Source organism: Oncorhynchus masou, chromosome 28 (assembly GCF_036934945.1).
Source record: "Oncorhynchus masou masou isolate Uvic2021 chromosome 28, UVic_Omas_1.1, whole genome shotgun sequence".
Taxonomy (NCBI): domain Eukaryota; kingdom Metazoa; phylum Chordata; class Actinopteri; order Salmoniformes; family Salmonidae; genus Oncorhynchus; species Oncorhynchus masou.
The window spans coordinates 83,096,544-83,108,714 of record NC_088239.1 but is presented as its reverse complement, the minus strand read 5'-3'; the positions used below and the strand labels follow the sequence as shown (position 1 = coordinate 83,108,714).

The window sequence follows — 12,171 nt, the reverse complement described above, 5'->3', positions numbered from 1 at the left end:
ATGTAATTTACTGTTTTGCATGGACAGTACTGAGAGGGTGTTTTAAGTTGTTAGTAGATTCTGTTGAGTGAAGGGTGTTGCTGGAATATGACAGCAATTCTGCTGTAGGTGCATTTTTTTTTTTTTTTTTTTTGCTGCCCCAAAACGATAATTTTCTCTAAGTATTAGTTCTGACCTTGCGGCAGACTTACACACCTGTTGCATACTACCAATCGAACACTCAACATACTCTTGAATGCCCCACGGCTTCTACGTAGTGATTGAAAAGCACCGTCCCAACTCATTTCATCCCTAAGTGGAATGCTGAAAAGGTATGTGTTTGTGTGCTCAAATTTGTTTGCAAGTTGTTTAAAAGATTTTCAGTCGTTGGAGACACTCTGCCAGTAGCTGTGAAACAGAAGCTACCGAGATGATCTGAAAGCCATGTGGGAATGCTGCCACCATTTTGAATTCATTCATCTGTACAGTGTCTCCTGGTTGTCCAAAAAAAACAACTCAGGGTTGATTTGAAGCCTTTTTTTTTGCACTGAGACAATGCTCTGCATGCTCCTAACCCTCAGCAGTCAGCGATTTGTGTGTGTGTGTGTGTGGTTCTGCTCTCTGCATCCCCACCATGGGATCCTTCTGTTCACTTTCAAAATATGGTTATCCAGCCCTAAGAAATCATGGTTCAGATGCCGCGATCTTCAGATCCTGGATTGGGATGAGCAGTCACAAGGAAGAGTTTATGTTTTCCCGGGTGAGGGTCAACTCTGCATTTTTTTTTTTTATGTCATTTTTTTTTGCCTGTTAATTTATGCTTGTATTCTTTTCAGAGGAAATGATGTCAGACTCATTACTCTTCTCAGCCGAATCCCATTTTTAAGTCTGCCGTGTATTGAGACATACGGGCCGCTTCGGGACAATGCACGGCTCAAGTAAATATTGTTGAGGTGTGTTTAGATGGGCTGCGAGCCAAGACCCTTTCCAGAGTCTCGCTGTGTATGCCTGTCAGCTTTTTTTTCTCCCCCTGTCTTGAGGATTTGTGAGGAGTGAAAGTGATTTGTTCTGTGTCACAGCAGGATGGATAAATGTACCCCTCTCTTATGCTTCTGTGACTGAGCAAAGTGTATTTTCATTGGAATGTAGGAACTCTTTAGTTGGAGGCAGACACTTAAGAAAAGCTGTCTAGAACAATTTATGAGCTGTATAATGAATGAAACTATTATTTCCATAAATCTGTTGTGAAACCTCATCGAGAGGAGAAGTTGTTACCTTGGAGTGTGCTGTTCATACATTCTCCCTTTCGGATTGACACATCGCTATGGTCACGTGGACATGGTGTAAGGCTATGGACATGGTGTAAGGCTATGGACATGGTGTAAGGCTATGGTCACGTGGACATGGTGTAAGGCTATGGTCACGTGGACATGGTGTAAGGCTATGGTCACGTGGACATGGTGTAAGGCAATGGTCACGTGTACAGGCTATGGTCACGTGGACATGGTGTAAGGCTATGGTCACGTGGACATGGTGTAAGGCTATGGTCACGTGGACATGGTGTAAGGCTATGGTCACGTGGTGTAAGGCTATGGTCACGTGGACATGGTGTAAGGCTATGGTCACGTGGACATGGTGTAAGGCTATGGTCACGTGGACATGGTGTAAGGCTATGGTCACGTGGTGGTGTAAGGCTATGGTCACGTGGACATGGTGTAAGGCTATGGTCACGTGGACATGGTGTAAGGCTATGGTCACGTGGACGTGGTGTAAGGCTATGGTCACGTGGTGTAAGGCTGGTCATGGGTAAGGCTAGGTCACGTGGGTGGTGTAAGGCTATGGTCGTGGACGTGGTGTAAGGCTATGGTCACGTGGTGTAAGGCTATGGTCACGTGGTGTAAGGCTATGGTCACGTGGTGTAAGGCTATGGTCACGTGGTGTAAGGCTATGGTCACGTGGTGTAAGGCTATGGTCACGTGGACATGGTGTACAGGCCTTGGCACGAGCTCCCTTTGAAGATTCTAACTGAATAAACTTTTCTTGAGTTTACTGACTTCTCGGGACAAGTTGAGTTACTGCTACTGTTTCACCTCATTAATAACACCATAGAGGGAGAGAGAAGGGGGGGTCAGAAGGGGAAGGTACTCACCTGAGGGCTTGTTTGTGGTGGATGGCTGGGGAAGGTACTCACCTGAGGGCTTGTTTGTGGTGGATGGCTGGGGAAGGTACTCACCTGAGGGCTTGTTTGTGGTGGATGGCTGGTTAGTGCCGGGGAAGGTTCTCACCTGAGGGCTTGTTTGTGGTGGATGGCTGGTGAGTGCCACTGGGCATGGTGGGCAGTGGAGGTGGCAACGCTTTGGAGTTCTGGTCGCTCTGGATTTCATTGGTGATCTGGTTGCTGCGGGTGTATGTGGGTGGATGGTAGGGTTTACTAGCCACTGGTGGCGCTACCGGCCTCTGCTGCGTAGGTTGCTGTGGCACCACGGGGGACTGAGGGCGAACAGGACGAGACCTTTCTCTCTCTCCCCCATACGAGTGGCCCCCTCGGCGGCAATGCTGCTCCAACTGCACGATGATGGCACTCTGGTTGCCGGCGAGGGCGGATAAGTGCTGGTACTTGTGCTCCAGGTCACGGTAGCGCGAAGCCAGCCGACCCATCTCAGAGGTGTGGTTGAGCACGCGATTCTCCAGCTGAGACACCTCCAGGGCGTTGTCGCGCTTGCGGATGATCTCGTGTAGCAGCTGCATGTAGAGTTGCGTGACGCGAGCGTTCATGTTGCGGCTCTCCTTGCGCAGGAGCTTGACCTCGTTGACGATGCCGCCGTCCACCTCCACCAGCTGCTGCAGCGACTCCATCTGTCGCCGCTGCTTCTGAAGCTCGCCGTTCAGTAGCTCCAGCTCCTGTTTGTTGACCCGGTTCTCGAGGAGGCTGTCGGGCTCCTTGGAGTTAACGCAGATGGCGCCGGTTTGCTTCTGCTGGGGGACGATAAAAGTGTAGGAGCACTTGTCTACTTGCGAGGAGGCTTCCGCTGACACAGCACGCTTGGTGCGTCCGGCGAAGAGGAACTCCCGCTCCAGAACCTCATCGATACTCTCCAACTCCTCGGCCTCCGCCTGCAGTGTGCAGCCCGGTCCGCAGACCAGCAGCAGCACCAGAGGAAAAACCACAGGGAGAATCATACTGCAGTCCGTAGCACCCTTACAAGAATGGTCTCTGTTTCTGAAAAATAAGAGAGAAGAGGAGATAATCAAGGCTGTTCCTCTCCCAACAACATTCATTGACAACAGACATTCAGTGTAGAAATGTATATTGAAGCAATAGACAGTCGCTCCGTATTGTCCCAGTAAGTACACAGTCAGTTTTGAGAAGTTTTAGTGAAAGCACTCCACTGGAGCCATGCCCTGCTCGTAAAATACAGTTGTCTAATTTTCATTGGCACCCTCTGCATAGAAACAGTAACCAACACGAGGAGGCTTACGCTCCACCATTATGGCACATTCCCGGTCAGATATCTCAGGTTGTTCTACCCGACCTGATGAATCCCATTTTGAACTGAGAAATTTAAACCAGTGGGTTTATTGGAAGGCGTTTTGCTTCATCTGAAGAGAGAACTTGTCAAACTACGACAGGTTTAGACGACATTATTCACCACAGACTGATGATGACGAATCTAAAAGATCTTCTGGTCACGTCAATTATTGCCCTGGCAAGCGCTGTGAAGCAATTATCTATCATTGTCAACCCCTCCCACCCCCCCCCAAAAAAAAATCTAGTCATCCTAAAGCAGGTGTAGCATGAACAAAAGGTCCTATTTGGAAAGCAGACTGAATTGACGAGTCAATAGTACTAATGACCCCTTACCTTGTATTTAACGCGTGGCGCTGGATTACAGAGATTAAGGTTAGGGTGTATTGGAAGGCGTATTGGTTGCGGATGCACTAATGGAATGTGAGGATTGTGTTCTACCACCTCAAGGTCTGCTTCGCATCAGAGTACAAACACTCGCATGCATTGAAATCCCATGTCTCCTGGAGCCTCTTATCTACCTCTGGCATCAAAATATCCATTATCACTTGGAGTAATTATCCAAATAGCTCGATATATCCTGCAAAGGGTGTTTAGAAGGAATGTCTCTGTGTTAAGATCTACTACCGGTTGGCATGGAGCCTAGCTACATTCTGTTAGTGTTGGACTAGTAACCGAAAGGTTGCTGGATCGAATCCCCGAGCTGACATGGTAAAAATCTGGCGTTCTGACCCTGAACAAGGCAGTTAACCCACTGTTCCCCGGGCGCCGAATACATGGATGTCAATTAAGGCAGCCCCCCCCCCCCTGCACCTCTCTGATTCAGAGGTGTTGGGTTAATTGCAGGAGACACATTTCAGTGGAAGGCATTCAGTTGTACAGCTGACGAGGTGTCCCTTTCCCCATTTTTCTTTTTATATATACAAAAGTATGCGATCACCTTTGGCATGAATTGGAACGCCGACTGTGAGCCAGAGGCCGAATCGCCCAACATCAGTGCCCGACCTCACTAACGTTCTTGTCGCTGAATGGAAACAAGTCCCTGCAGCAAAGGGGGGGGCGACGACCCCCAACTCCATATTAATGCCCATGATTTTGGAATGAGATGTTCAACGAGCAGGTGTCCACACACTGTTGGTCATTGTTGGGGCGGCAGGGTAGCCTTGTGGTTAGAGTGCAAGTTCAAACCCCCGAGCTGACAAGGTACAAATCTGTCGTTCTGCCCCAGAACAGGCAGTTAACCCACTGTTCCTAGGCCGTCATTGAAAATAAGAATTAGTTCTTAACTGACCTGCCTGACTTGTCTAGTTAAATAAAGGTCAAATAAAATAAATGTGTCTTTTGGGACTTTCTTTTCCCCCGGGTTAGGGATCACCACATTTTGATTTCAGACTGGATTGGGAAGTTTTGACTCCATTGCTGTCATTTTGCTGGGCGTGGTCTCGTTGACGCGTGACAGCTTGTACACGGTCTCGTATGTACAGGTGATGCTTTTCAGCCTTGTTACTTTGGAAATATCCAACCCACCTGCACCCATCTGTCCCTGATTGGACGTGAACCTCGAATAGCAAGTCATATCAAATGGTCATGCCATTGCTTTTAAGTGTGACCTCACTCTTTTCCATTTTAGCAGACTTTTATTAGCCTGCTGTAGCTGGAATTTCTATAGGGGGGGCCTTCGGCCAATTAAAAATGTCTATAAGCTTTGCTTCAATTTAAGTTTGCATTGTTGTGCGACACAATTAGACTTTAATGGAAGCGTTTGTTGTTTTATTGCTTTTGACCAATTACAACAGTTGGTTGTGGCCATGGTTACATGCATAGTTAAAAAAATTGCATTCTAAATTGTGAGTACCTTCCCCTGAGATAATGTAACGTGTGTGTGTGCTCTACCAGGTATGGTGAGGCCTTACCCTCGTCTGACTCCCCTTCCGGCGGGATAGGAATTACTTAACTGCAGATCACAATTGTTCTTTTACCTTCCGTGTGTTTGGGTCGTTGCCTGCCGTGTGTGTGGGTCGTTGCCTGCCGTGTGTGTCTGTGTGGGTTGTTGCCTGCTGTGATGTGTCGGTCATTACCTTCTGTGGGTATTTTAAGTAGGTTGTTATCATTTTGTGGCCATCAGAGGGACCCTTGTCTGGCAGCTAGAGGAAATGACTAGAGAACACTAGTGAAAAATAGCATATGTACGTGGAAACAGTTCACATTTATATTTTGTAGAGTCAGTAAATATTTCACGATGCATTAAATCACCATAACCTTCAGCTTTGAAGGTGTATTGAAATTTAACAAAGCCTTTTAACTTGTTGAGCGTTAAGCGACCTACACCTGTTATGCTCCGTTTAAAATACCTGCAACTTCAACCCTGCTGCTAACTTCATCGATCCCTATTCTGTTTAACAGGCTATATTTACTCTGCCCTCTACCAAAGATTATCTAATTATATTAAAGATAGCCGAGTGACCGCTCTAACAGTGGAAATGCATGTCCTCAATGATTGAAGGCTGGTGAGATCAGGTGGAACCATTCTAGCCAATGAGAGGGCAGATACACGTGTGAACAAGCTGTTTTTCTCAGTTGACGAAATACACATGTGCATGTGCATCCACTTATCAGTGCATTTGTAACAGCCTAAAACAATACAAAACTTCTATTCAATCAATTAAGCCTCACGTGATTCAACACTCTCTGATAGACCTCAGTACATAAAAGGGGTTTATCTCACATAGTAAATCCTCTTACTTCACCTCTTCCTCTCGGCCGCTACCTTGTTAGCAGGTTATATTTATTCTGCCCTCTACCTAACCCTCTAACTTGTCAATGATCACAAGGCGAGCCTCTAAAGTTGTCCTCATGCTTCCCAGACAAAACAGTCCAGTAGTGTTTTTGTGCATATGTTATGACATTTTGTGAAAATGTTTTTGTTTGTTTTTAGACTTCGGTAAGTTTTTTTTTTTCTTCTGCTATTCAGGCACATTTTATTTTTTTCCTGGAGACAAACCGAAGTTCGTAACCGAAGTCTACGCCCCTTCGTCAGTGATTGGTCAACAGTATGGATTCTTCAATAGTCTTTTTTTTGGCATTGAACAAGACTCATTTTCATGCACATTTCTTCATGAAAAAAATACTGCACCCAAACGTTTGATGTAAAATTGCGTGACTAAGATCTCTTCGGGCAAAAATACCAACACGACAGATTTCTTAAATTACCGTAGATTAATACGGACTATTTTGAGGAAGTGTATACTGGCTAAGGCATCTCAAAACGGATAAACAGTACTATTGCCATAAAAAAATTAAGCAAATGTGTTTTAAGGGAGTATGCGAGCACGCTAGCCAGGTTTGACTAGACACCAGCCGAACTGAGGCATGCTGATCCCTAGTCGTTCTATGACTACCACCCTCCGACCTCTTTCGCTCGACCTGTCTGTGAAACGTGTTCCAAAAGATCTGTCAGGGTCTCACCCAAAAACCACACCAGAGCTTTCACATTCATGACTCTGGCACATTTTTTTTTTTTTTTTTTTACAATGGAAAAAAAACATTGACATTTTGTGCTTCTAGTTGAGCTTGAGTTTTTCTGGGCTTTTGAAAGCATTTTATGTTTTTACTCGGCCACAGTGCATCATTAAAGATGGGGGTTTGCCGTGCCAACACAACCCCCCCCCCCCACCACCACCTCTCCCCGGGAAGTACGAGAGAAAATCATGCAAAAAGACCTCAGTGGAATTGAACAAGGGAGTTTTCCCTTAGCAAGATATTATGATGTAACGGTCATTTTTCCCATTCTCTGTTTTGTTGGTGCGTTCGTGTAAATAAATAACTTGATGCTCACAACGCTACAGGCTCTTATTTCCTCATACGTTCAACACACACGCCAATGCAAACCTAGCGACCCCACTTTTATCCAAACAGGACAGTGCTCTGCAGGACCCCTTCCACCCATCCCTCTTCATTAGTGTCCATTCGAGGCTCTTCGACACGCTCTTATGAGAGCATTGGGGAAACTAGTAGCCCAACCCACGTCAAAGAAGAAGGTCTGAGTGACTGTTATCAGCCAGACGACTACCCTGACTCCTTGTTATTAGGGTGCTGTCAACTAGGGTCAGGCCAAACACACACGATTCTGGAATGAGTGACATGCACTTCCCTCTTTGTTACCCTGTTCTCGTATTTCCTCAAAGATCCTGTCTGAGCGTGGATAAGAAGTGTCATTCAATTCCCCTCAGCTGTTCATATCACTTTTACCCAAACCTTCCCTCCCTCCCTCCCTCCCTCCCTCCCTCCCTCCCTCCCTCCCTCCCTCCCTCCCTCCCTCCCTCCCTCCCTCCCTCCCTCCCTCCCTCCCCCTCCCTCCCTCCCTCCCCCTCCCTCCCTCCCTCCCTCCCACAATCAATCAATCAAATGTATTTATAAAGCCCTTTTTTCAGCCGATGTCACCCCCCCAGACACACACACACACAGACACAGACACACAGACAGACAGACAGACACACACACACACACACACAGACAGACACACAGACACAGACACACACACAGACAGACAGACAGACAGACAGACAGACAGACACACAGACACACACACACAGACAGACACACAGACACACACACACACACACACACACACAGACACACAGACAGACAGACACACACACACACAGACACACACACACACAGACAGACAGACACAGACACACACACACACACACACAGACACACACACAGACAGCATGGCAAGAAAGGAGCCCCAGCAGCCGGGGATGAGAGACTGACTCGTCTGCACCACAACAAGAAAAACAGACGACCGCGTCTCTTCTTCTAAAGCGTCTAACCACGGCGAACCGCCTCTGTTAACCACCGGACTCCTGTCCATCAGGAGGACTGGGTGAAGTGGTAGTTGACTTGATCAGAAGGACTGGGTGAAGTGGTAGTTGACTTGATCAGAAGGACTGGGTTGACTTGATCAGAAGGACTGGGTGCGGTGGTAGTTGACTTGATCAGAAGGACTGGGTGCGGTGGTAGTTGACTTGATCAGAAGGACTGGGTGCGGTGGTAGTTGACTTGATCAGAAGGACTGGGTGAAGTGGTAGTTGACTTGATCAGAAGGACTGGGTGCGGTGGTAGTTGACTTGATCAGAAGGACTGGGTGCGGTGGTAGTTGACTTGATCAGAAGGACTGGGTGCGGTGGTAGTTGACTTGATCAGAAGGACTGGGTGAAGTGGTAGTTGACTTGATCAGAAGGACTGGGTTGACTTGATCAGAAGGAGGACTGATCAGAAGGACTGGGGTGGTAGTTGACTTGATCAGAAGGACTGGGTGCGGTGGTAGTTGACTTGATCAGAAGGACTGGGTGAAGTGGTAGTTGACTTGATCAGAAGGACTGGGTGCGGTGGTAGTTGACTTGATCAGAAGGACTGGGTGCGGTGGTAGTTGACTCGTGGTATGACTAACGATATATTTTTTAGTCATGTTCTGTTGGTTTCCGAGCCCTTGTGACTCCACCATAATGAGTCAAATGACTGTACTAAAAGCTATGCTCCTAGAACTTGAGGAGGAAATAGCAACAATGATCGCAGGTAAAATGTATTTTTATTGTATTTTTTATTTTACCTTTATTTAACTAGGCAAGTCAGTTAAGAACAAATTCTTATTTTCAATGACGGCCTAGGAACAGTGGGTTAACTGCCTGTTCACTTGCAGAACGGCAGATTTGTACCTTGTCAGCTCAGGGATTTGAACTTGCAACCTTCCACTTACTAGTCCAACACTCTAACCACTAGGCTACCCTGCCGCAGATTATACACTGCTGTAGTAAATTCAACAACAAAAAATCTGTAATTTGGGACATTATGGCTGGTTTGGTAATAATTTGCTCACGCATTGTTTTGATTGTTGCGTTCCACCATTAATTCAGAATCATACAATTTATCTGTAGTTTTGTCTTAAATCATCACCCCATAGCAGAGAATAGTAAAGTAATACGCAGTGAGAGTACACGGACCCAGATTAGGGGAGTTAGCGGCACTTCTGAAACGTTAACACAGCTGTAAGGTGCCGAGCCAATATGTAATTACTACTCAAACAAGCACTCTTTTAAGTGCAGGCTTTGCCACTGAAAGCTGTTCTAAAATAAAGTGCAGCAGCATGCAGAAGTAGGAACACCGGTCCTTACCAGATAAATGCGTTGATCTCCACCTCTCTCTCTCTCTCTCTCTCTCTCGCTCTTTCCTCCTTTAAATCCCTTGCCTTCTCGTGAAGGTTTGATTTAAGGCTCTTCAGTGAATAAATTCATGACAAAATCCATGGATATTTTTCCCTTGTCGTTGTCCCCCCCCTCTCTCTCTCCTCCTCACGATCTTCTGTCAGAGACGTTTCCCCTGCAGTGGATGTTGTTTTGAAGCATACCAATACGTGACGTGCTCATTCACCGGAGAATTAGCAGGTAGCCCGAACTCTAAGAAAAGTTCCTCTTTAGTAACCGTGTCCCTAATGAGCACAGTATAAGTGTCCAAACTTTATCAAGGGTTTCCACCGTTTAGTTAATTCATACGCTACAGATGCAGACTTTGTTACCTTTTTGTTTAGAGTCCATTGATAAAAGCTGAACACCTGAACATGTTTCCTCCAGCTCTGTCATAGTCTTAACACCGACTCTGTCACCTCTACAGCCCCTTAGTCTGTTTTTCTACAGAGCCCCCCTCCTTTTTGGCTTCTCTCTCTCTGTTTCTCTCTCTCTCTGTCTCTCTCTCTCTCTCTCTCTCTCTCTCTCTCTCTCTCTCTCTCTCTCTGTTCTCTCTCTGTTTCTCTCTCTCTGTTTCTCTCTCTGTTTCTCTCTCTCTCTCTCTCTCTCTCTCTGTTTCTCTCTGTTTCTCTCTCTCTCTCTCTCTCTCTGTTTCTCTCTCTCTCTCTCTCTCTCTCTCTCTGTTTTCTCTCTCTGTCTCTCTCTCTCTCTGTGTCTCTCTCTGTCTCTCTCTCTCTCTCTGTGTCTCTCTCTCTCTCTCTCTGTTTCTCTCTCTCTCTCTCTCTGTTTCTCTCTCTCTCTCTGTTTTTCTCTCTCTCTCTGTTTCTCTCTCTCTCTCTCTCTGTGTGTTTCTCTGTTTCTCTCTCTCTGTGTTTCTCCCTGTCTCTTTCTCTCTCTCTCTCTCTGTTTCTCTGTCTCTCTCACTCTCACTCTCATACTCTCTTTCTATTAGAGGTAAGGCAGTCTTTTCGTTTCGTAGTAATCAAGTCGTGAGCCGGGACCTCCCCTTTTTCCCCTCCCCTTAACACAAAGGAGATCATGTTCCATGAGACACAGGGACTCCAGTCCCCCCACCCAAACCCTTGTCCCCTGCAGCCCCCCAGAGCCCCCCCCAAGCTCTCCAGCCCTCCTTTTTCCTACCCCCCCCCCCATCGCGGCTGTTTGGGGAGTCATCCAGCCTCAGCCACCAGCTGCAACTGGAGCAGACTGAGGCCATAGGCTTCAGTGTGTGTTGAGCTCAGGCCTATTCTTAAGCGGCGAAGGGGGAGAGTGTTACATTGATTTCACCCGTTTAACATGTCGTGATCCTTCCATAATTGTTTACTTTATCCTTCATGTTGCACATTTTACCAGATGGCTAGATTAGCTATCGTTACATCTACTTATATAATAGAAATTAAATATTTCTGGTAAAACAATTGAATAAAATAATGGAAATGCACAGGTTTTTTTCTTTTCTTCTCCAGAATCCACAACATCGTAGTGCTTTATCACTACTGTCAAAGCCTTGAGGCGTCAGCAAATGGAATGGTCACCACTTGTCACCATACCAGGTGGTGGTGGTGTCGTCTCTATGGACATATCTGTACCTGACTCTTTGCGCTTTTTATTTTATTTTTTTAATTATAAGATATTTTATCCCATAAGTCCACTCTGCTGAACAGTACTTGAGACGAACCATCCCTCATTTTCTTTTGGGTATGCCTAGCTATTGACTGGTTTAAATGGGGCATGCCTAGCTATTGACTGGTTTAAATGGGGTATGCCTAGCTATTGACTGGTTTAAATGGGGTATGCCTAGCTATTGACTGGTTTAAATAGGGTATGCCTAGCTATTGACTGGTTTAAATGGGGTATGCCTAGCTATTGACTGGTTTAAATGGGGTATGCCTAGCTATTGACTGGTTTAAATGGGGTATGCCTAGCTATTGACTGGTTTAAATGGGGTATGCCTTGCTATTGACTGGTTTAAATGGGGTATGCCTAGCTATTGACTGGTTTAAATGGGGTATGCCTAGCTATTGACTGGTTTAAATGGGGTATGCCTAGCTATTGACTGGTTTAAATGGGGTATGCCTAGCTATTGACTGGTTTAAATGGGGTATGCCTAGCTATTGACTGGTTTAAATGGGGTATGCCTAGCTATTGACTGGTTTAAATGGGGTATGCCTAGCTATTGACTGGTTTAAATGGGGCATGCCTAGCTATTGACTGGTTTAAATGGGGCATGCCTAGCTATTGACTGGTTTAAATGGGGCATGCCTAGCTATTGACTGGTTTAAATGGGGCATGCCTAGCTATTGACTGGTTTAAATGGGGTATGCCTAGCTATTGACTGGTTTAAATGGGGTATGCCTAGCTATTGACTGGTTTAAATGGGGTATGCCTAGCTATTGACTGGTTTAAATGGGGTATGCCTAG

At 46.1% G+C, this 12,171-nt stretch overlaps 2 protein-coding genes across 2 annotated transcripts in view; both read right to left on the bottom strand.

The window, feature by feature from the left end:
- LOC135517080 (uncharacterized) overlaps nucleotides 1–204 on the bottom strand; it is a 6,115-nt gene extending 5,911 nt beyond the window's left edge. The window contains exon 1 of the mRNA XM_064941101.1: nucleotides 176–204. Within this exon, the coding sequence (XP_064797173.1) occupies nucleotides 176–204 (29 nt within the window). The remainder of the gene's footprint in view (nucleotides 1–175) is intronic.
- Nucleotides 205–2,132: 1,928 nt separating this feature from the next.
- On the bottom strand, nucleotides 2,133–10,287 carry LOC135518417 (angiopoietin-related protein 2-like). Its single transcript, XM_064943588.1, has 2 exons — nucleotides 9,682–10,287; nucleotides 2,133–3,199 (listed from the first exon to the last, which is right to left on the bottom strand). Exon 2 carries the CDS (start codon nucleotides 3,157–3,159, stop codon nucleotides 2,242–2,244), a length of 918 nt encoding a protein of 305 aa, XP_064799660.1. The 5' UTR covers nucleotides 3,160–3,199; nucleotides 9,682–10,287; the 3' UTR covers nucleotides 2,133–2,241.
- Nucleotides 10,288–12,171: the final 1,884 nt, after the last annotated feature.